Here is a 23629-nt window from a genome sequence, read left to right as displayed (position 1 = left end):
AGCATTGATAAAAAAAATATTAGATATAATATAACAATCATTTAATTTTTGTCAAATGAGCAAAGTGAAGAGAATTAGTAAACATCGGTTGGTTCAATACCTGATTGACCTTTTGCGGCCTTAGCTTTAGCCCATTGTCTGAGACGAATTGACTCAATAGCAATGAAGCCAGTAGTGTCAGTTGGTAAGAAACCTCCAAGTTCATCCATAGATGCAGCTGATTCATCGTAGAGACCTTCATCAGATTTTCTACCACAAACGATAACATTACCCTTGTATAACTTGAGCTTGACTTCACCGTTAACTGTCTTTTGTGAAGCTGGAATAGCACTAACAACAAAGTCACGTTCTGGAGAGAAGAAGTAACCGTTGTAGAGGATGTTTGATAATTGTGGTGTGATGAATTGATCTCTAAGTGATCTAACATTTCTGTCTAAAGTGAGACCTTCTAAGTCCATGTGGGCAGCTCTTAAGATAGTTGCACCTGGTGATTCGTAACAACCTCTTGATTTCAAACCAATGAAACGGTTTTCAACGATATCAATTCTACCAATACCGTGGTTTCTTGCTAAGGCGTTGAGTGTAACGAAGACATCAACCTTGTCTGTGTGTGTCTTTCCGGTCTTTGCGACGTTAAGCTTTACTGGTAAACCTTGAGCGAATTCAATAGTGATATCTTCTGGCTCTTCAGGTGCCTTTTGTGGTGAGTTTGTCAACTTCCACATGTCTGCTGGTGGAGTTGTGTTTGGATCTTCAAGAATACCAGCTTCGTAAGAGATGTGGAAGAGGTTTTCATCAGTTGACCATGGTTTTGATTGAGTTTGAGTGACTGGAATACCCTTTTCGGCTGCGTATTGAAGGAGTGCAGATCTACCTGGGAATCTATCGTAGAATTCTGGGTTTCTCCATGGAGCGATGACGGTAATCTCTGGGTTAAGACCATAGAAAGCCAATTCGAAACGTACTTGATCATTACCTTTACCAGTACATCCATGTGAAACGAAGTCACAGCCTTCACGCTTTGCGACGGCCATCATACCTCTAGCGATGACTGGACGTGCGAGGGATGTACCTAAGAGGTAAACACCTTCATAAATGCAGTTTGCTTGAACAGCTGGGTAGATAAGTTCTTCAACGAATTCACGACGAAGGTCCTAGAAATCGATGAGGGAGGAGAATGGAGAGAAAATAAGAAACTTACATCACAGAAGAAAGCCTTAGCACCAATTTTGAGTGCTTTTTCTCTAGCAGCGTCGAAGTCTTCCTCTTGTCCGACGTTTGCGAGGTATGCTACAACCTCGTAACCTTGTTCTATCAACCAAACTAAAATACAGCTGGTGTCTAATCCACCTGAGTATGCTAATAATACTTTTCCTTTGCTTCCTGGTTGTACTGCTCCTGACATTTTCTAATAAAGAGAGAAGACAGCTTTCGGTGCGCAAGTCAACAGAATTGTCGAGTCATTGAGAATTTTTCTATAGATAAGAGATAATTGTTTTTGTATCTATATAATAATTATTGTCTGCTTATTTCAGTCTATATTATTTATTTCATCTTACAATAGGAGTGATATGCCAAGCTATAGAGAGATACCAAGAAAGTAATGAAAGAGTGGTCAATAGAGTTTAATATTCTAGAAGCGTAATATATTATCAATATTATACAGTTCAATAAGAATATTTTTCCTTCACACTTTATCTGACGGTGACGTTTCTTGATTACTTATTACTTATTATGCTATTACATCTACATATAGGTGCGCTATTAGTATTGGTAATCGCTTTAACAGTTTTGTGTGAGTATATATTATTAATATACCCCAAAAAGTACTCAAATTAACCTTAATTAGACGCTTATAAGGGACCGTCATTGAGTTCGATCAAATCCACTATCAGGAGACGTATGAACAAACATGAATATATACCACTCGACTTTAATAGCCAGCTTGAAGCCGGTATATCGAGCAATACGTTTAATCTAGATGAAAATATCACAGAAGATGAAGCTAGACAGGGTCTCGACGCAAGAGGCGTTGAAGAAATAGACAGAATGATGAGAAGAGAAGGTTTGACGTAAGTGGTTTTGAATAACCTCCGTCATAATGTTTTACTAACTTATCAAGTTTTGATCAGGCGAGACTAAAACGGCATAATAAGATCTTAGCAGACAACGGGATCAGCAGCGACGGGAAGCCAAAAGATCCTAAATTTGTATCATTCGATTAATTCATATTTATCTCATTTGAGCATATCTGACCGGAATGTTTGAAGGCGCAGTGACGTTATTTCCATTTTAAACATTTTAAACTTTATTCACTACTACGACAATGGAGAGCATCTTGGTTGATCAACTCACCATGCTCTCTTTCAAGATGCCTATCGCGGAAGAGGAAGATAAAGAAATTGTATCAAAATCAATTCCGATTCATCTCAGAAATGGCGATGACTTTTGGAAGGAGATCCAGGCTTCATCTCCAAGCTCAAGCTCAAGTGCAATTAACTCATTTCCTTGCTCCAGAAGATGGTCAAGTCAGAGTGTACCACCGTCTGTTTACTCATTACCGTGTATTAGTCTCAAAGAGTCAGACAAGTTGAAGCTTGCCGCTAGCAATGTTGTAATTGATCAGCAGGAGATCTTTAGGACAAAGTTGTCAAGTAAGATCTCACTATAATCACTGAAAACATCAACTAAACCAGCTTAGATCTCACTCTTAATGAAAACAATCAATAAGTTTTCAACATTCCGAAGCCAGCTACTCAAGTATCTTAAAATGATGGACTATTTACTTGATCTTGATATTTATTATTGACATGACTATATTTAATTGACTAATACACTCTTTCTATATTCTTAAATGGTTAACCCAGTTTAACTAGTTTCCTTCTCTGAAATTTGAGCCGCTTTAATCTCTGCCTCTATTTCACTCTCGTCGATACCAAGCATATCGGCGACTGATTGTCGAACTTTATCATCGTAAGCCTTCCTATCCGTTCTGAAGAGCTTTGCGCAATCTTTTGGAGTGAGTTAATTGGTATATTCAGTTAATGTTCTTACCGATATTGGCTGGTGATTCAATATTTGGTTCTATTTACCTGTCAATGGGTGTATTCTATGTAGTATTATCGATAACGTACCTGCTAGCATACTAATAACGCTTAGTAATACCTAATAAATGGTTGAGATGATTCACTGTGTGTTTACGAGGATAACAAACCTTCTCTACTGATTGTACTGGTGACCAACGTTCGGACGACCTCTCATACATAAGAGGATCATCACCTGGGGGGTGCAAGATACTTATACATACGTTACCATCATCGTATACTTGACTGAAATTAGATAACTCCTTTTAATAAGATGACATACCATTCGGATGGAAGATAGCAGGTGTGAATTTCATTCTAATTGGATAAGATAACACTGAGAGGAGAGACAATGAACTCACTTAAATGGTGCTAATGGGTAGTCTTTCGGCTGTTCATTTGTGAGTGATGTTGATTGATCGTCGGTAGTTTAATCTCACGAACGAAAGGGTGGCAGCGAAAACACCACCCTCCTGAACAAAGAAGATGAGAAATAATTGAAACGTACTACTGATAGTTACTCACAAATGGAGTATCATCTGGACCTTGTATGAGTGCTTCCCATTCAAACATATTATCCTCTGATATAGGACCTGCAGTGAACATAGAGTCTTCTAAACTTTGAGTGGATAATTGCTTATATTCTGTCATTAATCTCCTGGATGCTGTAGATTGCCATGACATCTTGGTTGTTTGACCAGAACAGTCAACAAGTGAGCTGAGGAATAGAATGCAATCACAACAGCCACCCCAGCAAGGACAGCGCATACAAATAACGCCGCAAATGGCGCAACAAATGGCTGCTCAGATGCGTCAGCAACAGCAACAACAGCAGATGTCTAGCCCACCACCGCCAGCTATCAGTCCATCTGAAGTAGATTTTGAAGAACAGCCTATAACAAGCAAAGGAAAAGTTGTAGAACCATTGAAAGATGCTTCCGATAAAGTAAAAGATGTGGCAGATGTGAGTATAACAGTCAAAGCATTCCAATTACTTATTGACAATCAACAAGTCGATCAATTACCTCATAAAGAAGCTTGAACAACACCCAGAATACGCTGTACCTCCTCCACCTTCGATTATGAAACCAACACGTACACAACAATTCAACAAAGCAAAAGAAGACGGTAATGCAAAGTTCAAAGAAGGTGATTTGGATGATGCTCTCAAACTTTTTACCGTCGCCGTTGATTTGGCTGCTGATAGACCACCATGGGAGAGTCACGTACTCGCACGCGAAGAACTTAGCTTAGCTTTATCGAACAGAAGTCTCGCATATCACAACAAAGGTGAATTGTGAGTCTATATTATCAACCATTAAACAAAGTCATCTCACCTGTACACATAGTGTAAAGAGTCTCGCTGATGCTGACGCAGTTGTACAAATAAAAAGACCTTGGAGTAAAGGCCATTTCAGAAAAGGTAAAGCATTGATGGCTTTAGATAGACATGAAGAAGCACGTGATGCTATCCTTCTCGGTTTAGAATTCGAACCATCTAATGAGGTAGGCTAGTTGTTTTAGATCTGCATTCCTTAACAAAAGACTAGGACCTCAAGAAAGCGCTTTCAGATGTTGACACGATCATTATTGTGAAACACCACCAAAAGCAAGGTACTTTGCCTGTTAAATCTAGTGATAAGACTAGTGAACAAAAGAGCGACGAGAAGGATGAACCGGCTAAGCAAAACAGCTAAATTTACAAATAACTAATGACTGTTTTATACTATTACTTCAATGTAAAGATGCTTTATACATACCACAGAACATTATATGATAAACAATGAGCAAACAATGTAACTTTATGAAGGTTAGCGCGTGTGTTGATGTTCTCAAAAACAAACAATTATGTTCAATGCAATGATAATAAATATAAAGTACAAGGATATGTGTTTTTAGATGTATAGCCTACTCATCGGGTAACAAACAATCCAAATCGAGCTTGAAAGATTTCAGCGGTTTTGTAAGAGCATCATCATCAGGTGATATAACAAATACAGTGCGATTCTCGTCAATAGTTTTTATGGTCACCCTATGATCGAGCAATTTTGATTGTTTGAGTGCTAATGTGATATCCTCTTCTTTCAATCCAGTTTTCTGCGACCATTGTGATAACGTCCATTCAGTTTTTTGATCTGGTAGTGATCGCCTTAGTATATCCATCCAGAAGCTCACATAGCTACGCATTCCTAGATCAGATAATGGTCTTTCAGGTGTACCATAGTAGCCATCCAAATGGGAGAGTGCATAACCTAATAGAAGTTAGTGGTATAGTATCACAGTAAGTATATCTTACTGCATTCTATGAGCAATCTACCGTAACTTTTATTTTGAAAAGGTGGGAAAGTGACTATGCAAGCCAAATTGTATTGATCTACGTTATGTTTTTCCTTTTCAAGTGATTAATAGAGCTCTTTATAACGACATCTACACCCACTTTAGAAAAATACCCCACTGGTTGATCATTATCTGTTAAAACGAAGTAATCGAATGATTCCAAATCAAAGTACACAGTTTTATTGTCAATAAATAACTTTCCAAAGAGAGAGAGGTTTTGACAAAATGACTAAAAAACGTAAGGATAGTATACTTTATTAATAAATACCCACTTTAAAGAAATAGCCATCTACTTTGTATATACGCTGACCGTGTCCATCGTAGACTTTCTTACCAGGTGGTATAGGATGTGGACAATCAGTCTATCAGTTGTCAGGATATATTGCTATATCGCAAGGCTGAAAACCTACTATATGCTCCTTGTACGTAGTTCTGGATGTCATATATTCAAAGCATCTCGAGCATACGTAGAGTTTGTTTATATTTGTAGTTTGCAAAATAGGATAAGGTGATCTACTCGCTGGATGTATAATCCACTCTCCAAAGCGTACGCTCTCTAATTGCTTCAAAACACTAGCTTCATCAGTTTTGGTCATAGAGAACAAAGAAATGAATAAATTAATTTAAAATGTATTATTAATATCTACAAATTAATTCGTCAGCCTTTATTCTTATAAAACTCCAGTGTGTCATCTTAAAATCAGAAGTAAAAAGCGGTAGGACATTTATCAGCAGACGTGAATCAGACTGACGTGCAAATAAATCCTGATCATCCTCTTATACAACACACCTTCAATTTAAAAACTTACATTATCCTGATGGTCGTAGTAAAGAAAGGGTAGACGGCTAAGTTCAAAAAAATGCATTCATACTTCAATTTTACATAAGTTTTTATTAATTTACCTGTAGAACTCATGAGTGTCATCAGATTTCTTCACAACGGAGCTGTAAGCTTCTTCAATATGTGGTGTTAATACGACGTAAGAGTTGTTTCTGATCGCGTTCATACCACTACCTTGAAGAATCGATGATATTTCAGCAGATGAGATCTTATCTGGTCTTGAAACAAAGTCTTCTAAATCTACATCAGGTCCAATGTTCATGTTTGCTGTGATTGTTTGATAGATCAATCTCTTTTCACGCCTTGAAGGTACAGGGAATTCAATCTTTCTATCTAATCTACCAGGACGCAAGAGTGCAGGATCAAGAGTGTCAGCACGGTTAGTGGCCATAATAACCTTGAGTTTTTCTGTTAGACAAGAACAAATGATCAAGGTAGAGACTCACTTTAACGTTGCTATCTTGATCGAAACCATCCATTTGATTCAACAATTCAAGAAGAATACGTTGTACTTCTCTGTCTGCACCAGTTTGAGCATCGAAACGCTTAGTTGCGATTGCGTCAATTTCATCAATGAAGATAATTGCAGGAGCATTCTCTCTTGCTAATCTGAAAACGTCTCTAACCATTCTAGGACCTTCACCTAGGTACTTCTGTACGAATTCTGAACCGTTCACTCTAATGAATGCAGCGGTTGTATGGTGTGCTACTGCCTTGACCAACATTGTTTTACCTGTACCAGGTGGACCATAAAGAAGAACACCACGTGGTGGATCGATACCAATTTGTTTGTATAATTCAAAGTGAGTTAAAGGTAACTCGACGGCTTCTCTGATTTCTTGTTTCTGAGTGTCCATACCACCAATATCCATATAAGTTTCTGCAGGTTTCTCATTCTCACTGAGCAAACTAATAGAACTGTCTGCTTCTGGTGGGAGGATATCAACTAAAGCGTTAGAGTGTCTGTGTAAGGCAACGGATGAATTTGGTTTGAGTAATTCACGATCGAGGGTGGATAATATTCTAACGATATAGTTTGAGCCTGTAGTTGAGCCAACAATACCAGTGTTTTCATCGATGGCTTCCAAAAACTGACCAATAACGAGTGGTACGGATTGGATACGTTTAACCTCCTCTTGGGCTCTAACTAATTCAGTTTTCAAGTGCTTTTGCTCGTCTTTAATATATTCCTCTTGTAATTGTAAGAATTCCAAGTGCTTGTTCAATGCGTGATATTTGATGTACAAATCCTTTGGGTTTACTAGCTGTGATTGATATTGCTTTAAATCTGATAGTTGATTCCTAAACGTTGGATCCTCTTTATTTAGTTCTACTTCCATTTTGCTATTTTAGACCTTGGCTGTTAGGCTTGAAGAGGCACATTCGTCATCATGTCGTCGTCCCAGCATCTCAGACGAACGAGTAGAGCTAATATTCAAATTATCAATAGAGATATTGAAGATAACGATAGTTCGACTTCTGAGCCCCTTTTGCCCTCAGATAAGCAGTCGAAAGAGTCCGAAGGTTCAGCCTCTATTGGCAGCTGTACGTTCTCCTATTAGCCCATTTATTTGCTTACATCTATGCAGGCGTCGCTAATTTAGCTAATACGTGAGTTTATATGCTTATACCGGGAGCTGTAATCTAAATATCTCAGTATCATTGGGTGAGTTGCTCAGATCGCCAGATAGCTCTATCTAATATACATCAGTACAGGAATGCTAGCTATGCCTGATGTACTCTCGTCTACTGGCATTATACGTGCGTATCTAATCTTTCTACCCAAGCTGTCCTAACAAACACAGCCGGAATGATTCTCATTCTATTCTGTGCCTTCATGTCCTCATTCGGACTATATTTACTGTCTTTATGCAGCGATAAACTACCGCCACGCTCTGCATCCTTCAACGCAATAGCAAAGATAACCTATCCAACTGCAGCGATGTACTTTGATTTGGCAATAGCGTTGAAATGCTTTGGTGTGAGCATTTCTTATCTTTTGATTCTCGGTCAATTGGTACCGCCACTAGTCACTTCTTTCTTTCACCACCTCACACCTTCACAAGTTGACCCACCTAGCTGGCTTCTATCGAGGCATTTCTGGATAACGGTATTCGTGATATTGCTATCTCCATTAGCTAGCATGCGTCAACTCAACTCACTCAGGCACACGTCATATGTCTCTATCTTCAGTGCTGGATATCTACTCCTTATAGTGGTATTATGCGCAGTACATTCACCAATACCGCTTCCACCAGCTGGTAATGTTAGTCTAGGTAGATTTGATGCAAGTGCAATATCCAAGTTCCCAGTTTTGGTACGTCTTTGAAGGCTTTTTCGATTTTTGTTGATTTTTCCGTAGGTATTTGCATTTACATGCGCACAAAATGTACGTCGATAACCTTTTAAGTTACTGTTTTAACAATAATTTCAGTTCTTCCCCGTCAAGAATGAGTTGCGCTCGAATACTCGCTCGAGAACAACAACCGTGATTGGAAGCTCAATAGGGTAGGTGAATTTATCATAAAAAAACGCTATTGTCTAACAACGAATCAAGTGTTGCATCAGGATTATATGAGATCATCGGTGTTTTAGGTTATGTTACATTCGGAGATAACGTCAACAGCAACGTAATGTCAATGTATCCAGGTGAGTTAAAAGGGTTTGACGCGTTCACGAAACTAAGACGACATCAGACACATCAATATTCATTTCATTCGGAAGACTAGCGATAGTAATCCTCGTTCTATCCTCATACCCATTACAAGTACATCCATGTCGTAACTCACTCGATAAAGTGATAAGAACGAAATCTGAAAAGGAGAAAGCATTAGCTTCACAAGATGAGGATAGTGAAGATGACGAAATAATAAAACATCCACCATCGAAAACCAAACATACAATTTTAACTATATCAATTTTATTATTGACTTGGGCAGTTTCAATGGTCGTTACGCAATTGGATAAAGTGTTAGCTTTCGTAGGCAGCACCGGATCAACTATTATTTCATTCATCCTACCTGGTTTATTCTATCGTGCATTAACACTTAATGACGACGAACCAAGTCGTAAATGGCTTAGAGTTGGTAGTAGACTCCTCATATTTTACGGAGCATCTGTTATGATATTCTGTCTTGCATTCAACTTTTACGAGTTATTCACAAATTCTACTTCTACATTTGTATAATGAGCAAATTCATTTAATCTTTTCATTTTTGAAGTATGTATATTTTAACAATTTCGAACCTGTAAATAGGAGAGAATATTTAAGTGATTAGATATTATTTCATGCGTTTGACATTTTCTTATTGTATAATTACCGATTATCCGACATAGCTTAAAATGTCTCTTCTTCTTCTTCACCTTCTGGGACTTCAAAGCCCTCCTAAAGAGTATGTTTAGTCGTATATCTTCAAGTGTCTTTAATCCAACTCACTTCTGTTGAGTATAAGATTTGCTGAATCTGTTGGAAGGCTTCGCTGGCTGGAGTATCAAGAGTTTCTGGGTTATCAAGATGCTTATGGATTTGTTAGTTGAGTTCATTTCTCTGTCAAAAACATTCCCCACAGTTTCTAGAGCGATCTTGGTTAGCAGAAGTACTTTAAATCAACATTATGTACTCACGGACTAAGATTTCAATGTCACGAAGCTAATCGGGATTAATTTATTTTCAAATCACTCAGCGTTAGTCTCACCTTTGCGAAATAAAAGTCACGCTCCTATGAGTCAAAAAGTCAGAAAAGACAAACACGAAGAAGGCCAACAAACCTTTTCAAGTGAATCAAAGTTAAGCTTGAGGTCATTCATTTGTGTACCAAGTGCTTCAATTTGGGCTTCTGCGGCAGCGGATGGTGCACCCCCACCGCTGAGCTTGGCTGGTCGCCGTGTACCAGCAGAGGAAGAAGTTCTTGGGGCTGAACCGGTTGATGGGGCCGTTGTAGCGGCAGCACCTGGTGCACCTGCTCTCCTTCCAGCCGCGTCATATTCACCACCTGGGAAGTGCTCATCCCAAAACTTCTTAAACCATTGGCAGAATTCGAGGTTGTCTCTGATAAATTGTGAGATAAGATTGAGTATTAATATTAGTTCCTTACTGCATTTTGCATTTTACGAGTGCAGTGACTGGGATTGGCTAGTCGTTTAGTCAGCAATTGTATGTGGTCTGATTTTTTAACCTACTTTGCTTCTGTTACAGCGTTTGAGAGTGTTAGAGTGGTTATACAGATATACTCACACTAAGAGCAGACGTTAGTTGGTTTATCATTTCATATGACGAAAACCACTCACTTTTGTTTGTCTGAGAGGTATTAGAAGAAGACATAGCAATATACGAGTACTCACTCTGAAAGCAGTTTGAAGGATTTTGAAGTTGTTGATGTATTCGTATTCCTTGAGAATGGATAAGATTGATAGCTCATTCTGGTATATATAATCTCACCTGACGAGCATTAAACTTTACTCTAGAAAGTGGCACATTTTCTATCATATATTTGTAAGAAACTACTAGTTCTCCTCTGAAATAACGAAAACGCACGGTAGATTGAATCTAAAAGCTGGCAATAAATAGCACCAGTACCACATTGTTCAACTTTTGTATAATTAGCGTCTAAAACGCCGTTAATCCATTGGATAATTTCTGCACGTGAAACGCTAGGGATTGACATTCTGGTATCTTTTACTTGGTAGTCGATAGTCAAGAAGAAATAAGTAAACTGGTAAAATATATATTAAATTATTACAAGTTAATTAAGTAAATTTGCCGTCATCGTACTTTTGCTTGTTCCAGCTACCGTCATCCCATTCAGTTGAAGAAATCGAAGGTGATGGTGTAGAGCTTGGGCTAGCTGTGCTATCTGATGGTAATGGAGCGAGTTGAGCGTGGTAGAAGTTAGCAGTTGAAGTTGGTTTGCTGCTGCTTGTCGTGCTGCTCTTTGAAGCAGCCATTGACATTGTTTGTGATGGATAGAGCGTTGTAGCGGTAGAACTAACATAGTCAACGCTAGAAGTGCTTGAAGAAGTAACGTTTGGTGCTAAAAACTGTACTTGGTATGCATCTCCAGTCATATGAACATCCATTTCTGCAGCACTGTAGAATCCATCAAATGACGCACTCTCAACAACATCAGTTGGCTTCCAGACTGAAGGACCTGGGAATACGTAGTTGTATGGATCAAATGATTCTTCAACGGTTTGTAATCCTTTGTCTGTAGCCGAGTAGGCACCTGGAATTTGTACGGTATAGTTAGATGAAGGGAATTCATCTCCACCATTCTGTATGTCTAATGCAGCGCAAGCTGGGAAAAACAGAACAGGGTCTTGGTCAATAACAATGACCTCATGACGGACAATGTACCTATCCTTGTCAATATCAAATCATGTCTTAATATTTTGACTCACTTTCCATCTTTCAAGGTTGATGGTATTGGAATGTATACTCTCTCATCACCCAAATGAGATTGCCACCAATCGCCTTCTAAATCAGCGGCTTTTTCATCAATCTTGAACCAATCTAACGTTGTAACGTCAGACTCTTCGCAGTTGTTTTCACGACATTCGGCAAGGTATGTCATGATTGGTCCAACCGTGTGCTTCCAATCGTCACTCCACTGGATTTGGAGTTTGCTACCAGCGTCGATCTTTACTGGGTGGTCTTGATGTTGAACGGAAGCACCTCTACCACAAGTAAGGTCGTGCGAATCTACATCCTTGATCGCGATCGGCTCACTAGCTTGAGCGGCTCTGATCAAATCAGGTGAGACCATTTGACTTTTTTGAGAGGACATGCTGAATGGCATTGGGAGTGGGGCTGCAATGACCGGCATTGCGCCAAAGAGGGCTGATGAAACTGCGAGTGAGATTTGTTGGAATAACATTGCGTCTTCTTGTAATTTGTTTTCTATATCTACCAGAGATAAAAGTAATCAAGACCAGTTGATTAATGAACGACCAGCGAAGTTAAGGAAGTAAAGAAAGTTAAGACCCCCTTTTATAGTAATTCCGTCTATACCGAATATGGTAAATAAAAAAACGCGCTAAAATGAGATCGACAAACTAAAAAAATTAATAAAAGTGATAATCTACATATAATTACAATATCGATTCCTCCAAATTACTGTCATTCTCCTTATTGACAGATTCCTCGTCGTCTCCATTAGGCATAAGCATTTCGCGTGTTATTTTTCTTCTTGGTGTCATTTTGTAGGCTTCCGATATTCTACCACCTCTTACTTTAGAAGCTGAATCTGGCTTCCGCATGTATTGTTTCTTAGGAGTGAGATTTTCGATCACAATAACGTCGTCATCATTTGTATCGTGATTTCCGGAACGAGTATCTGGGTGAATGTTTGGTGAATGTTCGGAAGAGTTATCTAAGCTTGGTCTTTTGTAGATATGTGTACTTGAGTTTGGGGGATGTGCTTTAACTGAAAGATTCTTTGGTGTAGCCCTGAAAATAGTCGGATAAGCGGCTGAATGATCTGCATATGGCATAGCTGGAGCATTTGAGTCTGGTTCATCCATCGTCTAATCCAATATGTTAGTAAACGCGTTATAAAACTTCTCGAAAAGCTCACCACGTCCGGTAACTCGGTTGGCTGCTGCTTTGGACTATCCATATCATTGAGCCTTTTGCTCACATCCTGAGCTCTCTCTTCACGCTTTCTCTTTGGACTGTAATACTTAGTATGTGCCAATTCCGTATACTCTGACTTACTTCTCCTTAGTAGCGGAATCCAAAGCTTGTACGCGTGCCAGGAGGTCATTAAGAGGCTTCTTCTGAGCTGATTACACGTTAAACTTATGTTTATTTACTGTTATACTGAACGAACGCGTATAAATCGCTGACATACGAGATTCACCGATAAGATCCAACTTGACGAAATGCCACCAACATTCGTAATAAAAAATTAAACTTTTAAGGGAATTTGCTAACAAATCTTAGATATACGATTTACCACGCAATCCAGCTATAGCAGTTGGATTACCTATTGCTTTAGGATCACTCTCTGGCGCCATAACCAAGTCATCAGTGGATACATGGTTCGCTGGGTTGAAGAAGCCATCAGGACACCCACCAAAGATCGCCTTCCCATTAGTATGGACATTCCTTTACGGTGCTATGGGTTATGCTGCTCATTTGACAGCTTCCCATGTGAACACTCCATTTATCGGTGACGCAGCTAGGGATAACTTACAACTGCAATACATACAATTCGGATTAAATATGCTTTGGACTCCGTTATTCTTTGGCGCTAAGAAACCCGTCTTAGGATTAATCAACATTACTGCTTTGTTAGGTACGGTTATTAAGATTACAAAGGATCTAAGGGGAATAGACTCAACCGCTCATTACTTATATTTGCCTTACTGCGCATGGTTGGCTTATGCTACTTACCTTAATGCCGGGAGTGAGTGTGACATTATGACGTATGATATATTACTGATAAAAGTACATTAGTTATTTATAAAAATTACAACAAATGAGTCAGTATCCTTGCTATGAATTCAACGTTTTGATGTATCCGATCAAATTCCGCCGAGGGTATCTTGTCTTTATATTTACCGACGAATTTATCAGGATGGAAGATACGCATGAGATCCCGTATAAGCTTCCTCTGTTCAGATGAGCTGATGATGTCTAGTTGGAGGAATTTCGTGATACTCTCGCTTGAGATATCCTTGTCAATCGAAGGGTATTTGATGTTCTTGATAGTGATTTCATCAGGGGTGTCCAACCAGAAGCGCCTGAATGATATCCTATAATTCTCTATATCTTCTGCTTCTTTCTTTGATTGTTTTATGGCGCTCTCCTTTAGTTCACTTTGAATCTGTTCTTTAGCCGCTTGTTTAGCTTTCTTATGCTTGCCAGCGGATGACTGTCTCGATCTTCTTGATTCCCTATCTTGTTCAGCTTCTTTCGGATGGTATCTTTGCCACATACCAGCTCTGATTCTCTCCGCATAACTCTCTTCGTCATCTAAATCGTTATCGCTGTATGAATCAAAGTATTGGTGCTGCCATCTATGTGGTATATAGGCTTCAAATTCGGCATCCTCGTCCGCAATATCAGCTAATTTACTTATAAATTCCTCGTCCTCATCACGTTTGCATGCCTTTCTTGGGGGAGTTATTGGCTCATCAAATTCTGCATACCTTGGTGGACTAACGAATATTCTTTTCTTGTAAGTCTTTTTTAGGTTATTAATTTCGTCCTCTTCAATTTCACTTTTCGTTTTCTTAAACTTGAGTTTATTCATTCAAGAAATGACAAAAATAAGTGAGGATGATTTTTATATTGGTATAATTGGTATGGGTGATATGGGTAAAATGTACGCTAGAAATTTCAGTAAAGCGGGTTGGAAGTGGGTAAATAGCTCTTATCAGCTGCAGTAGCTTATCTATACATTAAATCAGATGCGTCGTCTGTGATAGAGAGGAGAACTACAACACTTTACTAGAGGAGTTCAAAGATACTTCTGTTGAAGTCGTTAAGAACGGTCATTTGGTTTCACGTAAAGCCGATTTCATCATTTACTCAGTCGAAGCGGCATTCATTGACAAAGTAGTAGCAGAATACGGCTCATGTGGGTACACATGCTCTTCATTTATGTGTACACCTGGCTTACATATCTAAGCTACCAAAGTTGGTGCTACCGTATCCGGTCAGACATCCGTGAAAGCACCAGAAAGAGCGGCATTCGAGAAACACTTACCAAAGGATGTGCACGTTGTTTCTGTACACTCCCTTCATGGCCCTACTGTCAGCCCTGAAGGTCAGCCATTGGTAAGTGTCTAGCTTTGCGTTTTATTTCTCCTCATCAACTTCAGGTTCTCATTCAACATAACTCTCCGGATTGGGTTATGCGCAAAACAGAGCAAGTATTTGACTGCTTTCGCAGTCGATACGTATATCTCACTTATGAGGAACATGACATCGTCACTGCAAACACACAGGCAGTCACCCACGCAGCTTTCTTAAGGTAAGTATTCAGCCAATTCGTTCGTTTGAAGCTCATCATATCTCTAGTATGGGTACAGCTTGGAACATGTCGCAAAGCTATCCATGGGAATTAGATAGATACGTCAACGGAATTGAAGTAGTTAAATGCAATATCGCTTTACGTATATACGCCAATAAGTGGCACGTTTACGCCGGTCTCGCTATTTTGAATCCAAGTGCACATGCTCAAGTCAGACAATTCGCAACATCTGCGACCGATTTGTTCAAGTTGATGGTAGTAGGAGACTACGAAAGCTTGAAACAGCGTGCTTTGGAAGCAAGAAGAGCAGTATTCGGATACAAAGATGGTGTAGAACCTGGTGCAAATGGTGAAAAATGCGAACGTACACCAATATTACTCAGTGACACACTTTTAGATAGGTTTTCTTTGCATCAACCATCAAGTCAACACTGCTCAGCTAGAAACTCCCACCTTACAATTCTAACAATGGTTGATTGCTGGCACAAACTTGGTATACATCCATTCGATCATTTGGATGTTGCTGGCACACCATTATTTAGAATGTGGATTGGTGTTGCGGAATATCTCTTTAGGTCACCTGAAAGATTAAACCTTGCTTTGGAATCTGCAGCGTATGACACAAGTCACAGAGCAGACGATACGGAATTTGTCGTCGCTACGAGAGGATGGTCAGAAGTAATTGAACATGGTTCATTTACTCATTATAAGGAAAAGTTTGAATCAACTGCGAAATTCCTCGAACCACGCTTCGAAGAAGCTAACAGAATGAATAAGGAGATGCTCAAGGTGATTATGGAGAGTGGTGCACCAAAATCGATGAAAACACCACCAAAGAAGTTAAGTTCACTGCCATTAGTGAAGTAATTGTAAATTATTATGCATTACCTAATTCTAAAACACTACTTCTTCTTCTTGTTCTTCTTCTTCTTACTGCTGCTGGATTCTGAAGGTTGCTGGCTAGCTGGTGGTTGCTGTTGTTGTTCAACTACTGGAGGAAGTTCGGGTATTGGTGTATTTGACATATTGTAGATCAATGTACGGTTGAACTGCTCGAATCTATTCAAAATTGAAGTTGATTGGGTCTTGTACTTTAAGCATTCATCATTGTTGGTAGATTTAAGCACTAAATCGCCTTTATTCGATCTAAACTTGAGGCAGTAACGATACTGAGTAGTTCAGTAAAGACAGAGATATTAGTACAGCTATACACACCCTCTTTGGATCTTTGTTAAACATTTCCAGAGATTTACTTTGGTATTCTTTCCAGCTTTTTACATTAACCATGCTTGTATCTATTCAACCAAGAACAGCTAGAATGATAACGAAATATACAAAAATTTTGAATAGTTTACAACGTATTTATTTATCATCCAGCTCTCCTAGTCATTCTATAGAGTCAATATCTCAATTACAAGCTTACGCCAGATCACTTGGTTCTGATGACGCTGTCAATCAGAAAACAAGCGAATACGAGCAGAATTTGAGAAACGCAACAGCTGAAGAGGTAGTAGAACCGTCAACTAGTGCAAATACTGTTGATGTTGAACCTATAAATCTTGTAGAGAAGACAGACGAAGTTACACCTCCAATAGAAGAACTAGATAAGGGAGCTATATATCAACCTATAGAACCAATCCATATACCTGATTCACAGTCATCACAATCATCACAACTAATACATACGCCCAGGTACACCAAAGTACCTTCCTCACGTATAGGCAGACTGTTTCACTACGGTGGTTTGGCTGCAGGATTGACATACGGTACCGCGACTGAGTATCTTAAAGGTAACGATCGACAAGGACAGTCATTGTTCCTGTCGGAGGGGAATGTCGACAGGTTGGTTAACAAATTGAGCACAATGAGGGGTGCGGCACTCAAGCTTGGTCAGTTTTTATCTATACAAGATAGTCATCTTCTTCCACCTCAGATTGAAACCGCATTGTCGCGTTTGCAAAATAGAGCAGATTACATGCCAAATTGGCAGCTCGAAGCTGTCCTTTCGAAAGAGTTCGGTCCAAATTGGATGGACAACTTTGAAGAATTCAACAAAGTACCTATAGCAGCGGCTAGCATCGGACAAGTACATAGTGCGACCCTTAGTGCAAATCATCCTAAACATCCATTGATGAAAGTTGCACTCAAAATTCAATTCCCGGGAGTGAAGGAAAGTATTAATTCTGATCTCAACAACTTGAAGATTCTCGTAAGCGCTAGTGGCATTCTCCCACGTGGTCTCTACTTGGATTCTACTATCAAGGTTATGAGAGCCGAGCTCGCGGATGAGTGTGATTACCTCCGTGAAGCTGAATGTGGAGAACAATTCGCACTTAACCTTGAGAACGATCCTGAGTTTAAGTGTCCAGTGGTTGTTAAAGATCTGTGTACTAGTAACATACTTACAACAGAATTTATGTCTGGTGAGCCACTCAGTCGGGCCTATGAGTACGATCAATCTACAAAGGATAAGGTGAGTATATTATTTCTAATTTAACAATGCTAAATGTATCAAAGATCGGTTCAGCAGTTATGAGACTCTGTATCAGGGAGATATTCGAGTTTAAGCTCATGCAAACTGATCCAAATTGGAGTAATTTCTTATGGGATAAGGAATCGGGCAAGGTTGGTGTATTTTCAAACGAACTTCATTGATGTTGACCGGTGTATACAGATAAACCTTATTGATTTCGGAGCATCAAGACCATACACTGAGGACTTCGTGGATGCATTCGGAAGGCTCTTATTATCAGCTGGAAATGGTGACAGAGAGGAGTGTGTTAATTCATCCCTCAGATTGAGATACCTTACTGGCGAGGAGAATGATGTAGGTACTTATAGTGCTTTATTTGATACGTTTTGACGTCAAACAGATAATGATCAATGCACACATCGCATCAATGTTGGCACTTGGCGAACCATTTAGACAACCAACAGCATACTCGTTCAAGAATCAGACTATTACTGATAGAGTGAAAGAACAAATACCAACTATGCTTAAACATAGGTTGACACCACCACCTAAAGAGACATACAGTTTGAATAGGAAACTCTCAGGTGCATTCTTGTTATGTTCACGATTGGGATCTACTGTTAGCTGTAGAGATATATGGGAGGAAGTTACAAAAGGAAGATACGATAAATAGATAAATTTGTAGTCATTTTATTGATAAGTTATATGTTTCTGGCTTTCGACTGTTCAGTCAGGGTGATAAGCAATCATGTCAGCCAAAGGTAATAAACGGTAGAATAATAAAATAAAAAGCTAACGAATTATTAGAAGTCGCAATGGAAAGTGAAGAAGAGGAAGAAGAAGTCGATGAATTGGCATCAGAAGAACCTTCTGAGTTGGGATCACAGGATGAGGAAGAAGTAGAAGAGGAAGATGAGGATGAAGAAATGGAGGATGATTTCGACGATGATGACGAAGACTCCAAGAAACCAGCTGCGAGAAGAGGCCGTCCACCTGGATCGACAAACAAGCGGGCGAAAGGGAAGACAGGCCAGAAGAGTAGAATATCAGGACGTACATCTACCCGTACACGTCAGAGGTCGCGTTCTGAGGAAATTGACGAAATCAGCAGTGGTAATGAGGAGTTGGCAGACGAGGATGATTCAACATCGGCATCAACGTCAAAGAAGGACAAGGAAGAGCAGCGTCTGACTGCCAGACAGCGAGCAGCCCTCAATGATGGTTCAAGTGAAACTCCTGAACTTATGTCTTTAGACATTGGCAGACAGCACAAAATCATACTCACAGAGGAGGAACAAGCTCTTAAGAGGGCTGAGCTGCTAAGAAGGAGAAGACATCAATCGGATCAACGTTTGGAGAATGAAAAGGTGTGATTTTGCCTATGTTTCACTTTCAAAACGCTGACTTAGATCACCAGACGGAGACGATCAACAGGTTACTCACGAAAACTGCTTCTAAACGTCGTGGCAGGAAGGAGAAAGAGAAGGAAGATGATGACGATGAGAATGCCTCAACTCAACCACTATCAGAGGAGAAACCAGAAGTTTTGCTTGCATACAGATGGGTGAGCAATAAAAGTGGCACAACGTTTAGTGTATTATAGTAATTTATCCATTTTACAGCAACTTGACTAACATTTTCATTTGATCGACAGCAACGCCAATTCCATCAATAACATCCACACGTTGATTTGTTTTTTCCTGAAGTTGTTGCTTGATGTGGGCAGACTTTCCAGCCATACCCGCACACCCAAGTATGATGGTACGTGCTCCCCTGTCTACTAATTCTTGAGCACACTGGATCAACTTGGCGTTGACAGATTCCTCGTTCGCCGTGCGTAACTCAACTACTGCAAAATCGCTACATGTTGTGCCCACATAACGTTCACTTGAGCTCGCGCCGATCGTGTCCCTCACGGCATTCTCAAATTCATCTATCCAGTGCGTAGATGTAGTAACAAAGCCAAATTTCTTCGCTGGTGACAATAGAGCAGCTGTAATAGAAGCTTCCAATACGCCTATAATCTGCTTAAATCTATACTTCTCTTTTAACATCGGTATAAGTGGATGTTGACTAAAACAAGCGACGATAACACCGTCATAATTAGTGTAATCTCTTTTGTAACATTCAATAGCTGATTGTACACCGGTGGCTGTATCATTTATACTATTAGGTGCTCCTTCTGGTGCTGATTCCGTCGTTATTGTGGCTTCCTCGTTATTGGCGCTTGCGACTACATTTCTCAAACCCCCTGTTACTTCCTTTGAGGAATTTGGATTCAAAAGTAGAATATTTCTCATTGTTGAATGTACGAAAATGAAAGATATCAGTTATTTCAGAAATACGTCAGAGATGGGAGCCCGCTTTGCCGACTGAGTTTCTATAGATAAGCCAATTGTATTCCTTATACTTTATTGAAAAGTTTGATAGGTGTTGCCTAGAATGTTCGTCTACCGCTGTTGTGATGTTACGTCGATTTGCAACTCCACTATCGACGGGGATTTACAGAACTAGAATACCTTTAATAAGAACTATCAAGAGTACTTCATATACTATGGTATCAGAATGTGTGTATATCCATTGTACAGCTTATAGCTTTCATACTTAGATAAATTCAGCTGAGTGGCAAGCCAAACTCTCACCAGAACAAGTGAGTGCTTTTTTAGCTATCTGAAGGTGTCTTAATAGTTTTTAGTTCCGTGTATTAAGACAAAAAGGCACAGAAAGGGCTTTCACTGGTACGATTATCGTACTGCATCAGTTATGACGACGTTGATAAGGTCACGCAGGTGAATATGACAATCACTTTGATAAAGGTGTATACACCTGTGCGGGATGTAACACACCACTGTATAAATCCGAGTGAGTGGATGATATAAATGAGACTTTGAAAGCTCATACCGATAGACACAAAATGGTTAGCCATTGTACGTACACATTCTAAGCAATACTTTCTAGTTAACAACATCAAGGTGGATGGCCTGCTTACTTCACTGTAAGTTACTACAACATGCGTTATTCAACCTCACAGACTCCACAGGCTCTACCAGGAAAGATTAATAGGCATGTTGATAACTCATTTGGGATGAAGAGGATCGAAATTACTTGTGCTAACTGCGATGGCCATCTCGGACACGTTTTTGAGGGTGAAGGATATAAAAATATGGCTGGTGAGAAGGTAAATGACCGTCACTGCGTGAACAGCGTTAGGTATGTATCTAAATGAAAATGAAATAGTTTATCTAAATGATACACAGCCTGAAATTCCTACCAGAAGACAAGTAAATGCGCATAATGAAATTTTTCATGAATAATTCTTAACTTTTACAATACATCTACTCTTGCATGCGTCCTGACTCAGCCTGCGTTCTACCAAATTCATTAGCTTCATCGTAGAGTTGGGCAGGTACATGAGCGTGCTTATATTGCGAATCCTTACCAACCCAACTGATTTCTAACTCAAATCCTTTGTCTTTTGTTGGATCATGAATTAAGTGAATAATTCTAGCTGCTTCAAATACAGCTTGATGCATTGATAATTCATCGAAATTCAATTTCTCTAATTCAGTTTGGGCTAATTGCTTTCCTTTACCAACTGCAGTTGCTTGGTATCCCCAATACAAACCAGAAGGTTCGATAGCGTATAATTGTGGACCATTCTTATCATATGAAGAAATAAGTGTGGATATACCGAATGGTCTTACTGATGAGTATAGAGTGTAAGCGTTTAAGTAAGATCCCAATCTATCTGAGAGTTGCTTCAATGGAATTGGTGACATGTAATTATCACGGTAATTCTTGCATTCTTCTCTAGCTCTAGTTTGAAGGTGCTTTCCATCTGCACGTAATCCAGCTGATGCCTATATAACTAAATTGAATGTACTACGAGGGTATATAATAACCTACCAATCCAATGTGCATATCAGCTGTTAAAATACGCTTTGCTGTACCCGGTACTAGGAGTTTTGAGTCCAATAACTTCTGAGCAGCGAGGATAACGCCATCTTTTACTCTTATACCAATAACGGTGCTGATAGTTTATTAGATGGATTATATAATAGTAATAAACTAACCCTGCGTTCTCGACTGCCTTATTTGCGTACTCAATCTGAGGACAACGTCAGCGCTGAATATATGGCAATATAAAGAGAAATACCTGAAATATTCTACCATCTGGTGAATAAGTTGATGCAGATAAATCGTATCCAGTACCTATACTAGACATTTTCTAGACTGATTACGTGGGTGTTGAGTGTTGTGAGAAAACATCCAACTGGATGAATTCAGTAAATAATAAATATGCAGTATACTTTAAATATGATATAAATAATCCACCAGAGAAGTTACACAACTCTACACGCTTCATTTTGATCTCAGTGAGTTTTCAAACATCGCAGAAGATAATGATATTCATCACTATAATAGGATACACACAATCGTACATTTCATATACCGGATGGTGATATTCTCATTCATGCGGGCGATCTCACCTTCCTCCATAAAGTAAACTATGATATCACCGCTAGATGGCTAATAGAAGAATGCGATATCAAGTATAAAGTCTTCATTGCTGGTAATCATGATAAGTTGTTACTAAGGGATGGCAAACCCTATTCAGATGGTAGCTGGAATGTCGATTTTGACACTGATTACGACCCTCAAGCTATCGATAGTCTTTGCGGTAAACAAGGCGTATCTAATGGTTTATTTTACTTGCAGAACAACACAAAGAAGTGTACTGTAGGTGATAGGACCTGGAATATATTTGGCTCGCCCTTGTATTCTTCTAGGCGACCGACAGAACATGTGAGAATGATGCTAAAATACGTCATTAAACTGACCAATCGTGAAGACAGCTAAGGAAACTTTAAGTGAGCAGATCTGTAACACTTTAAGTTTCTTCTAATCGTCTACTAGGGATTGTTAATAATTTCCCACCAATGGACGTACTGTAAGTTGCCCTAATATGTGAATAATAGCTCACTCCCTTAAGTATCACGCATGGCCCACCACGTGATATATTAGACAAAACCAAAACCAATCTCAACGTCGGCTGCGTGGAGCTGACGGAAGCGCTCCATCGTTTGAAGCCAATTTTACATGTATACGGACATATACACGAAAGTCGCGGATATAAAGTCGTAGAATATGATGATAACACCTTCACGATACACGTGAATGCTGCTAATAGTACAATTAGTAAATTCTATAATGAAATTGATGATGGAAGTGATGAATTAGATGCTGTAATTGTAGATATTTCTAATGAATAGATTATTCCTCTTGACTCTCTTGTTCTTCTAGTCTCTCCTTTAAGGCTATCAAATCGTCTCTCTCATCCATGTACTTTTGGCAAGCACTTTTAAGGGAGTCTGTACCATCGTCTATAGTTTGCCATTCATTGCGCATTCTATTGATTTCATTTTCTAAATGATTAACCTTTTCAAGTATCTCACCGTACAAATCTAAATCCTGATTGAGTTTATTGAGGTGTACTTGGTATTTAGATTCATGTTCCTCGTCTATAGATTTCTCAATTTGTTCAAACCATTCAAAGAATTGCTGAGGGGTTGTGATAAGCTGATTTGGGTTGATCGTCTTCGTCGCTGTTGCTGTCGTCTGTGGTTGCGGTGTGCTAGCTTCCAATGGTGTACTCAAATAGGACGTGGGAGCTTTGTTAGCCAACGGTTTAGCGAACTAATGCGTAACTAAGTAACTGAAATTTATTAAAACTATTAAACTACGTACGCTATCTGGGTATGGGCGTGTAAATTCAGCGCTAGCGTTATTGATAACGGCTAAACTCTTCTTTCCGGATAAATTTAAGGGTGATTTAGACTCCCATGCGTCTAAAGTCAACGTTTTCGGTTTTTGATTCGATGGCTGCATATGACCAGATGAACGTTGGTCTCTTAGC

The 23629-nt window shown here is 39.3% G+C and overlaps 20 protein-coding genes across 20 annotated transcripts; 8 read left to right on the top strand and 12 right to left on the bottom strand.

Moving 5' to 3' along the window:
* Nucleotides 1–10: 10 nt before the first annotated feature.
* On the bottom strand, nt 11–1475 carry WALSEDRAFT_30803 (argininosuccinate synthetase). The gene is made up of 2 exons (XM_006955804.1): nt 1202–1475; nt 11–1154 (listed from the first exon to the last, which is right to left on the bottom strand). The coding sequence occupies exons 1-2, from the start codon at nt 1403–1405 to the stop codon at nt 75–77; spliced, it is 1284 nt and encodes a 427-aa protein (XP_006955866.1). The 5' UTR covers nt 1406–1475; the 3' UTR covers nt 11–74.
* Nucleotides 1476–1748: 273 nt separating this feature from the next.
* Nucleotides 1749–2216, top strand: WALSEDRAFT_42160 (hypothetical protein; the record flags this gene model as incomplete). Its single annotated transcript, XM_006955803.1, has 3 exons — nt 1749–1795; nt 1850–2072; nt 2123–2216. Coding segments are annotated over exons 2-3 (264 nt in total), but the record flags the coding sequence as incomplete, so codon positions are not given.
* A 177-nt stretch (nt 2217–2393) lies between these two features.
* Nucleotides 2394–3771, bottom strand: WALSEDRAFT_59062 (ubiquitin-conjugating enzyme). The gene is made up of 8 exons (XM_006955802.1): nt 3609–3771; nt 3524–3556; nt 3446–3474; nt 3367–3401; nt 3215–3324; nt 3135–3165; nt 3055–3084; nt 2394–3011 (listed from the first exon to the last, which is right to left on the bottom strand). The coding sequence occupies exons 1-8, from the start codon at nt 3765–3767 to the stop codon at nt 2869–2871; spliced, it is 570 nt and encodes a 189-aa protein (XP_006955864.1). The 5' UTR covers nt 3768–3771; the 3' UTR covers nt 2394–2868.
* Nucleotides 3772–4991: 1220 nt separating this feature from the next.
* Nucleotides 4992–6016, bottom strand: WALSEDRAFT_55904 (acyl-CoA N-acyltransferase; the record flags this gene model as incomplete). The annotated part of the gene is made up of 5 exons (XM_006955801.1): nt 4992–5335; nt 5380–5473; nt 5521–5649; nt 5693–5782; nt 5831–6016. The coding sequence occupies 5 exons, from the start codon at nt 6014–6016 to the stop codon at nt 4992–4994; spliced, it is 843 nt and encodes a 280-aa protein (XP_006955863.1).
* Nucleotides 6017–6280: 264 nt separating this feature from the next.
* Nucleotides 6281–7632, bottom strand: WALSEDRAFT_30799 (putative 26S protease regulatory subunit 6B). Its single transcript, XM_006955800.1, has 2 exons — nt 6708–7632; nt 6281–6658 (listed from the first exon to the last, which is right to left on the bottom strand). Exons 1-2 carry the CDS (start codon nt 7599–7601, stop codon nt 6320–6322), a joined length of 1233 nt encoding a protein of 410 aa, XP_006955862.1. The 5' UTR covers nt 7602–7632; the 3' UTR covers nt 6281–6319.
* Nucleotides 6485–9623, top strand: WALSEDRAFT_34564 (hypothetical protein). The gene is made up of 10 exons (XM_006955799.1): nt 6485–6655; nt 6706–7806; nt 7851–7872; nt 7919–7927; nt 7973–8022; nt 8067–8578; nt 8624–8650; nt 8696–8769; nt 8819–8910; nt 8958–9623. The coding sequence occupies exons 2-10, from the start codon at nt 7653–7655 to the stop codon at nt 9446–9448; spliced, it is 1431 nt and encodes a 476-aa protein (XP_006955861.1). The 5' UTR covers nt 6485–6655; nt 6706–7652; the 3' UTR covers nt 9449–9623.
* On the bottom strand, nt 7648–10956 carry WALSEDRAFT_30798 (hypothetical protein). The gene is made up of 20 exons (XM_006955798.1): nt 10796–10956; nt 10700–10740; nt 10603–10650; nt 10549–10558; nt 10441–10448; nt 10356–10393; nt 10030–10309; nt 9957–9980; nt 9886–9910; nt 9829–9833; nt 9698–9778; nt 8955–9646; nt 8818–8907; nt 8696–8768; nt 8624–8650; nt 8067–8578; nt 7973–8022; nt 7919–7927; nt 7851–7872; nt 7648–7806 (listed from the first exon to the last, which is right to left on the bottom strand). Exons 1-12 carry the CDS (start codon nt 10923–10925, stop codon nt 9599–9601), a joined length of 738 nt encoding a protein of 245 aa, XP_006955860.1. The 5' UTR covers nt 10926–10956; the 3' UTR covers nt 7648–7806; nt 7851–7872; nt 7919–7927; nt 7973–8022; nt 8067–8578; nt 8624–8650; nt 8696–8768; nt 8818–8907; nt 8955–9598.
* Nucleotides 10957–11007: 51 nt separating this feature from the next.
* Nucleotides 11008–12044, bottom strand: WALSEDRAFT_26749 (hypothetical protein; the record flags this gene model as incomplete). The annotated part of the gene is made up of 2 exons (XM_006955797.1): nt 11008–11614; nt 11659–12044. 2 exons carry the CDS (start codon nt 12042–12044, stop codon nt 11008–11010), a joined length of 993 nt encoding a protein of 330 aa, XP_006955859.1.
* Nucleotides 12045–12348: 304 nt separating this feature from the next.
* WALSEDRAFT_66895 (hypothetical protein) lies at nt 12349–13667 on the bottom strand (the record flags this gene model as incomplete). The annotated part of the gene is made up of 4 exons (XM_006955796.1): nt 13089–13667; nt 12974–13040; nt 12834–12930; nt 12349–12783 (listed from the first exon to the last, which is right to left on the bottom strand). The coding sequence occupies exons 1-4, from the start codon at nt 13105–13107 to the stop codon at nt 12349–12351; spliced, it is 618 nt and encodes a 205-aa protein (XP_006955858.1). The 5' UTR covers nt 13108–13667.
* Nucleotides 13135–14478, top strand: WALSEDRAFT_30797 (TspO/MBR-related protein). The gene is made up of 3 exons (XM_006955795.1): nt 13135–13155; nt 13202–13667; nt 13718–14478. Exons 1-3 carry the CDS (start codon nt 13141–13143, stop codon nt 13741–13743), a joined length of 507 nt encoding a protein of 168 aa, XP_006955857.1. The 5' UTR covers nt 13135–13140; the 3' UTR covers nt 13744–14478.
* Nucleotides 13135–16138, top strand: WALSEDRAFT_59058 (Prephenate dehydrogenase). Its single transcript, XM_006955793.1, has 7 exons — nt 13135–13155; nt 13202–13667; nt 13718–14621; nt 14674–14843; nt 14895–15043; nt 15088–15239; nt 15287–16138. Exons 3-7 carry the CDS (start codon nt 14524–14526, stop codon nt 16104–16106), a joined length of 1389 nt encoding a protein of 462 aa, XP_006955855.1. The 5' UTR covers nt 13135–13155; nt 13202–13667; nt 13718–14523; the 3' UTR covers nt 16107–16138.
* Nucleotides 13686–14516, bottom strand: WALSEDRAFT_66893 (hypothetical protein; the record flags this gene model as incomplete). The annotated part of the gene is made up of 1 exon (XM_006955794.1): nt 13686–14516. The coding sequence occupies one exon, from the start codon at nt 14514–14516 to the stop codon at nt 13731–13733; it is 786 nt and encodes a 261-aa protein (XP_006955856.1). The 3' UTR covers nt 13686–13730.
* WALSEDRAFT_34557 (signal recognition particle, SRP9/SRP14 subunit) lies at nt 14778–16526 on the bottom strand (the record flags this gene model as incomplete). Its single annotated transcript, XM_006955792.1, has 2 exons — nt 14778–16408; nt 16455–16526. The coding sequence occupies 2 exons, from the start codon at nt 16524–16526 to the stop codon at nt 16142–16144; spliced, it is 339 nt and encodes a 112-aa protein (XP_006955854.1). The 3' UTR covers nt 14778–16141.
* A 31-nt stretch (nt 16527–16557) lies between these two features.
* On the top strand, nt 16558–18426 carry WALSEDRAFT_34554 (ABC1-domain-containing protein; the record flags this gene model as incomplete). The annotated part of the gene is made up of 4 exons (XM_006955791.1): nt 16558–17712; nt 17757–17870; nt 17914–18066; nt 18113–18426. 4 exons carry the CDS (start codon nt 16558–16560, stop codon nt 18383–18385), a joined length of 1695 nt encoding a protein of 564 aa, XP_006955853.1. The 3' UTR covers nt 18386–18426.
* An 18-nt stretch (nt 18427–18444) lies between these two features.
* On the top strand, nt 18445–21858 carry WALSEDRAFT_59055 (hypothetical protein). The gene is made up of 8 exons (XM_006955788.1): nt 18445–18473; nt 18520–19079; nt 19130–20279; nt 20331–20362; nt 20408–20639; nt 20685–20707; nt 20753–20922; nt 20970–21858. Exons 1-3 carry the CDS (start codon nt 18461–18463, stop codon nt 19313–19315), a joined length of 759 nt encoding a protein of 252 aa, XP_006955850.1. The 5' UTR covers nt 18445–18460; the 3' UTR covers nt 19316–20279; nt 20331–20362; nt 20408–20639; nt 20685–20707; nt 20753–20922; nt 20970–21858.
* Nucleotides 19285–20399, bottom strand: WALSEDRAFT_59056 (hypothetical protein). Its single transcript, XM_006955790.1, has one exon. The coding sequence runs from the start codon at nt 20010–20012 to the stop codon at nt 19329–19331; it is 684 nt and encodes a 227-aa protein (XP_006955852.1). The 5' UTR covers nt 20013–20399; the 3' UTR covers nt 19285–19328.
* On the top strand, nt 20158–21062 carry WALSEDRAFT_30793 (methionine sulfoxide reductase B). The gene is made up of 8 exons (XM_006955789.1): nt 20158–20279; nt 20331–20362; nt 20408–20450; nt 20502–20574; nt 20620–20639; nt 20685–20707; nt 20753–20922; nt 20970–21062. Exons 1-8 carry the CDS (start codon nt 20267–20269, stop codon nt 20995–20997), a joined length of 402 nt encoding a protein of 133 aa, XP_006955851.1. The 5' UTR covers nt 20158–20266; the 3' UTR covers nt 20998–21062.
* Nucleotides 21000–21971, bottom strand: WALSEDRAFT_59054 (20S proteasome subunit). Its single transcript, XM_006955787.1, has 4 exons — nt 21869–21971; nt 21786–21820; nt 21619–21742; nt 21000–21572 (listed from the first exon to the last, which is right to left on the bottom strand). Exons 1-4 carry the CDS (start codon nt 21935–21937, stop codon nt 21048–21050), a joined length of 753 nt encoding a protein of 250 aa, XP_006955849.1. The 5' UTR covers nt 21938–21971; the 3' UTR covers nt 21000–21047.
* Nucleotides 21968–22854, top strand: WALSEDRAFT_59053 (Metallo-dependent phosphatase; the record flags this gene model as incomplete). Its single annotated transcript, XM_006955786.1, has 5 exons — nt 21968–22088; nt 22138–22518; nt 22565–22583; nt 22630–22663; nt 22706–22854. Coding segments are annotated over exons 1-5 (681 nt in total), but the record flags the coding sequence as incomplete, so codon positions are not given.
* Nucleotides 22840–23601, bottom strand: WALSEDRAFT_66884 (hypothetical protein; the record flags this gene model as incomplete). The annotated part of the gene is made up of 2 exons (XM_006955785.1): nt 22840–23409; nt 23461–23601. 2 exons carry the CDS (start codon nt 23599–23601, stop codon nt 22987–22989), a joined length of 564 nt encoding a protein of 187 aa, XP_006955847.1. The 3' UTR covers nt 22840–22986.
* Nucleotides 23602–23629: the final 28 nt, after the last annotated feature.

Source organism: Wallemia mellicola (assembly GCF_000263375.1).
Source record: "Wallemia mellicola CBS 633.66 unplaced genomic scaffold WALSEscaffold_1, whole genome shotgun sequence".
Lineage (NCBI taxonomy): Eukaryota > Fungi > Basidiomycota > Wallemiomycetes > Wallemiales > Wallemiaceae > Wallemia > Wallemia mellicola.
This window is presented reverse-complemented; position numbering and strand designations above follow the sequence as displayed.

Excerpts from the sequence above, each read along its gene's own strand:
- WALSEDRAFT_30797 (XM_006955795.1), top strand. Across the intron at positions 13,668-13,717 it reads TACTTACCTTAATGCCGGGA|TTATTTATAAAAATTACAAC; the intron begins GTGAGTGTGACA and ends AAAGTACATTAG.
- WALSEDRAFT_30803 (XM_006955804.1), bottom strand. The coding sequence starts at position 1,405 with ATGTCAGGAGCAGTACAACCAGGAAGCAAAGGAAAAGTATTATTAGCA. Across the intron at positions 1,155-1,201 it reads CTAAGGCTTTCTTCTGTGAT|GACCTTCGTCGTGAATTCGT; the intron begins GTAAGTTTCTTA and ends ATCGATTTCTAG.
- WALSEDRAFT_30793 (XM_006955789.1), top strand. Across the intron at positions 20,451-20,501 it reads CACAGAAAGGGCTTTCACTG|GTGAATATGACAATCACTTT; the intron begins GTACGATTATCG and ends AAGGTCACGCAG. Across the intron at positions 20,575-20,619 it reads ACACCACTGTATAAATCCGA|ACACAAAATGGTTAGCCATT; the intron begins GTGAGTGGATGA and ends TCATACCGATAG.
- WALSEDRAFT_30798 (XM_006955798.1), bottom strand. The coding sequence starts at position 10,925 with ATGTCAATCCCTAGCGTTTCACGTGCAGAAATTATCCAATGGATTAAC. Across the intron at positions 9,981-10,029 it reads ACTTTGATTCACTTGAAAAG|GAGCGTGACTTTTATTTCGC; the intron begins GTTTGTTGGCCT and ends TTTGACTCATAG. Across the intron at positions 9,911-9,956 it reads GTGACTTTTATTTCGCAAAG|CTTCGTGACATTGAAATCTT; the intron begins GTGAGACTAACG and ends AATCCCGATTAG.
- WALSEDRAFT_59058 (XM_006955793.1), top strand. The coding sequence starts at position 14,524 with ATGACAAAAATAAGTGAGGATGATTTTTATATTGGTATAATTGGTATG. Across the intron at positions 15,044-15,087 it reads GCCCTGAAGGTCAGCCATTG|GTTCTCATTCAACATAACTC; the intron begins GTAAGTGTCTAG and ends CATCAACTTCAG. Across the intron at positions 15,240-15,286 it reads ACCCACGCAGCTTTCTTAAG|TATGGGTACAGCTTGGAACA; the intron begins GTAAGTATTCAG and ends TCATATCTCTAG.
- WALSEDRAFT_59054 (XM_006955787.1), bottom strand. The coding sequence starts at position 21,937 with ATGTCTAGTATAGGTACTGGATACGATTTATCTGCATCAACTTATTCA. Across the intron at positions 21,821-21,868 it reads CAGATGGTAGAATATTTCAG|ATTGAGTACGCAAATAAGGC; the intron begins GTATTTCTCTTT and ends CGTTGTCCTCAG. Across the intron at positions 21,573-21,618 it reads CTGATATGCACATTGGATTG|GCATCAGCTGGATTACGTGC; the intron begins GTAGGTTATTAT and ends TTAGTTATATAG.
- WALSEDRAFT_59056 (XM_006955790.1), bottom strand. The coding sequence starts at position 20,012 with ATGAGAAATATTCTACTTTTGAATCCAAATTCCTCAAAGGAAGTAACA.
- WALSEDRAFT_34564 (XM_006955799.1), top strand. The coding sequence starts at position 7,653 with ATGTCGTCGTCCCAGCATCTCAGACGAACGAGTAGAGCTAATATTCAA. Across the intron at positions 8,023-8,066 it reads CTCGTCTACTGGCATTATAC|CCGGAATGATTCTCATTCTA; the intron begins GTGCGTATCTAA and ends TAACAAACACAG. Across the intron at positions 8,651-8,695 it reads CATTTACATGCGCACAAAAT|TTCTTCCCCGTCAAGAATGA; the intron begins GTACGTCGATAA and ends CAATAATTTCAG.
- WALSEDRAFT_59062 (XM_006955802.1), bottom strand. The coding sequence starts at position 3,767 with ATGTCATGGCAATCTACAGCATCCAGGAGATTAATGACAGAATATAAG. Across the intron at positions 3,402-3,445 it reads TACCCATTAGCACCATTTAA|AATGAAATTCACACCTGCTA; the intron begins GTGAGTTCATTG and ends TTATCCAATTAG. Across the intron at positions 3,325-3,366 it reads TGCTATCTTCCATCCGAATG|TATACGATGATGGTAACGTA; the intron begins GTATGTCATCTT and ends ATTTCAGTCAAG.
- WALSEDRAFT_59055 (XM_006955788.1), top strand. Across the intron at positions 19,080-19,129 it reads AACGTTTGGAGAATGAAAAG|ACGGAGACGATCAACAGGTT; the intron begins GTGTGATTTTGC and ends TTAGATCACCAG.
- WALSEDRAFT_30799 (XM_006955800.1), bottom strand. The coding sequence starts at position 7,601 with ATGGAAGTAGAACTAAATAAAGAGGATCCAACGTTTAGGAATCAACTA. Across the intron at positions 6,659-6,707 it reads ATCAAGATAGCAACGTTAAA|GTTATTATGGCCACTAACCG; the intron begins GTGAGTCTCTAC and ends GAAAAACTCAAG.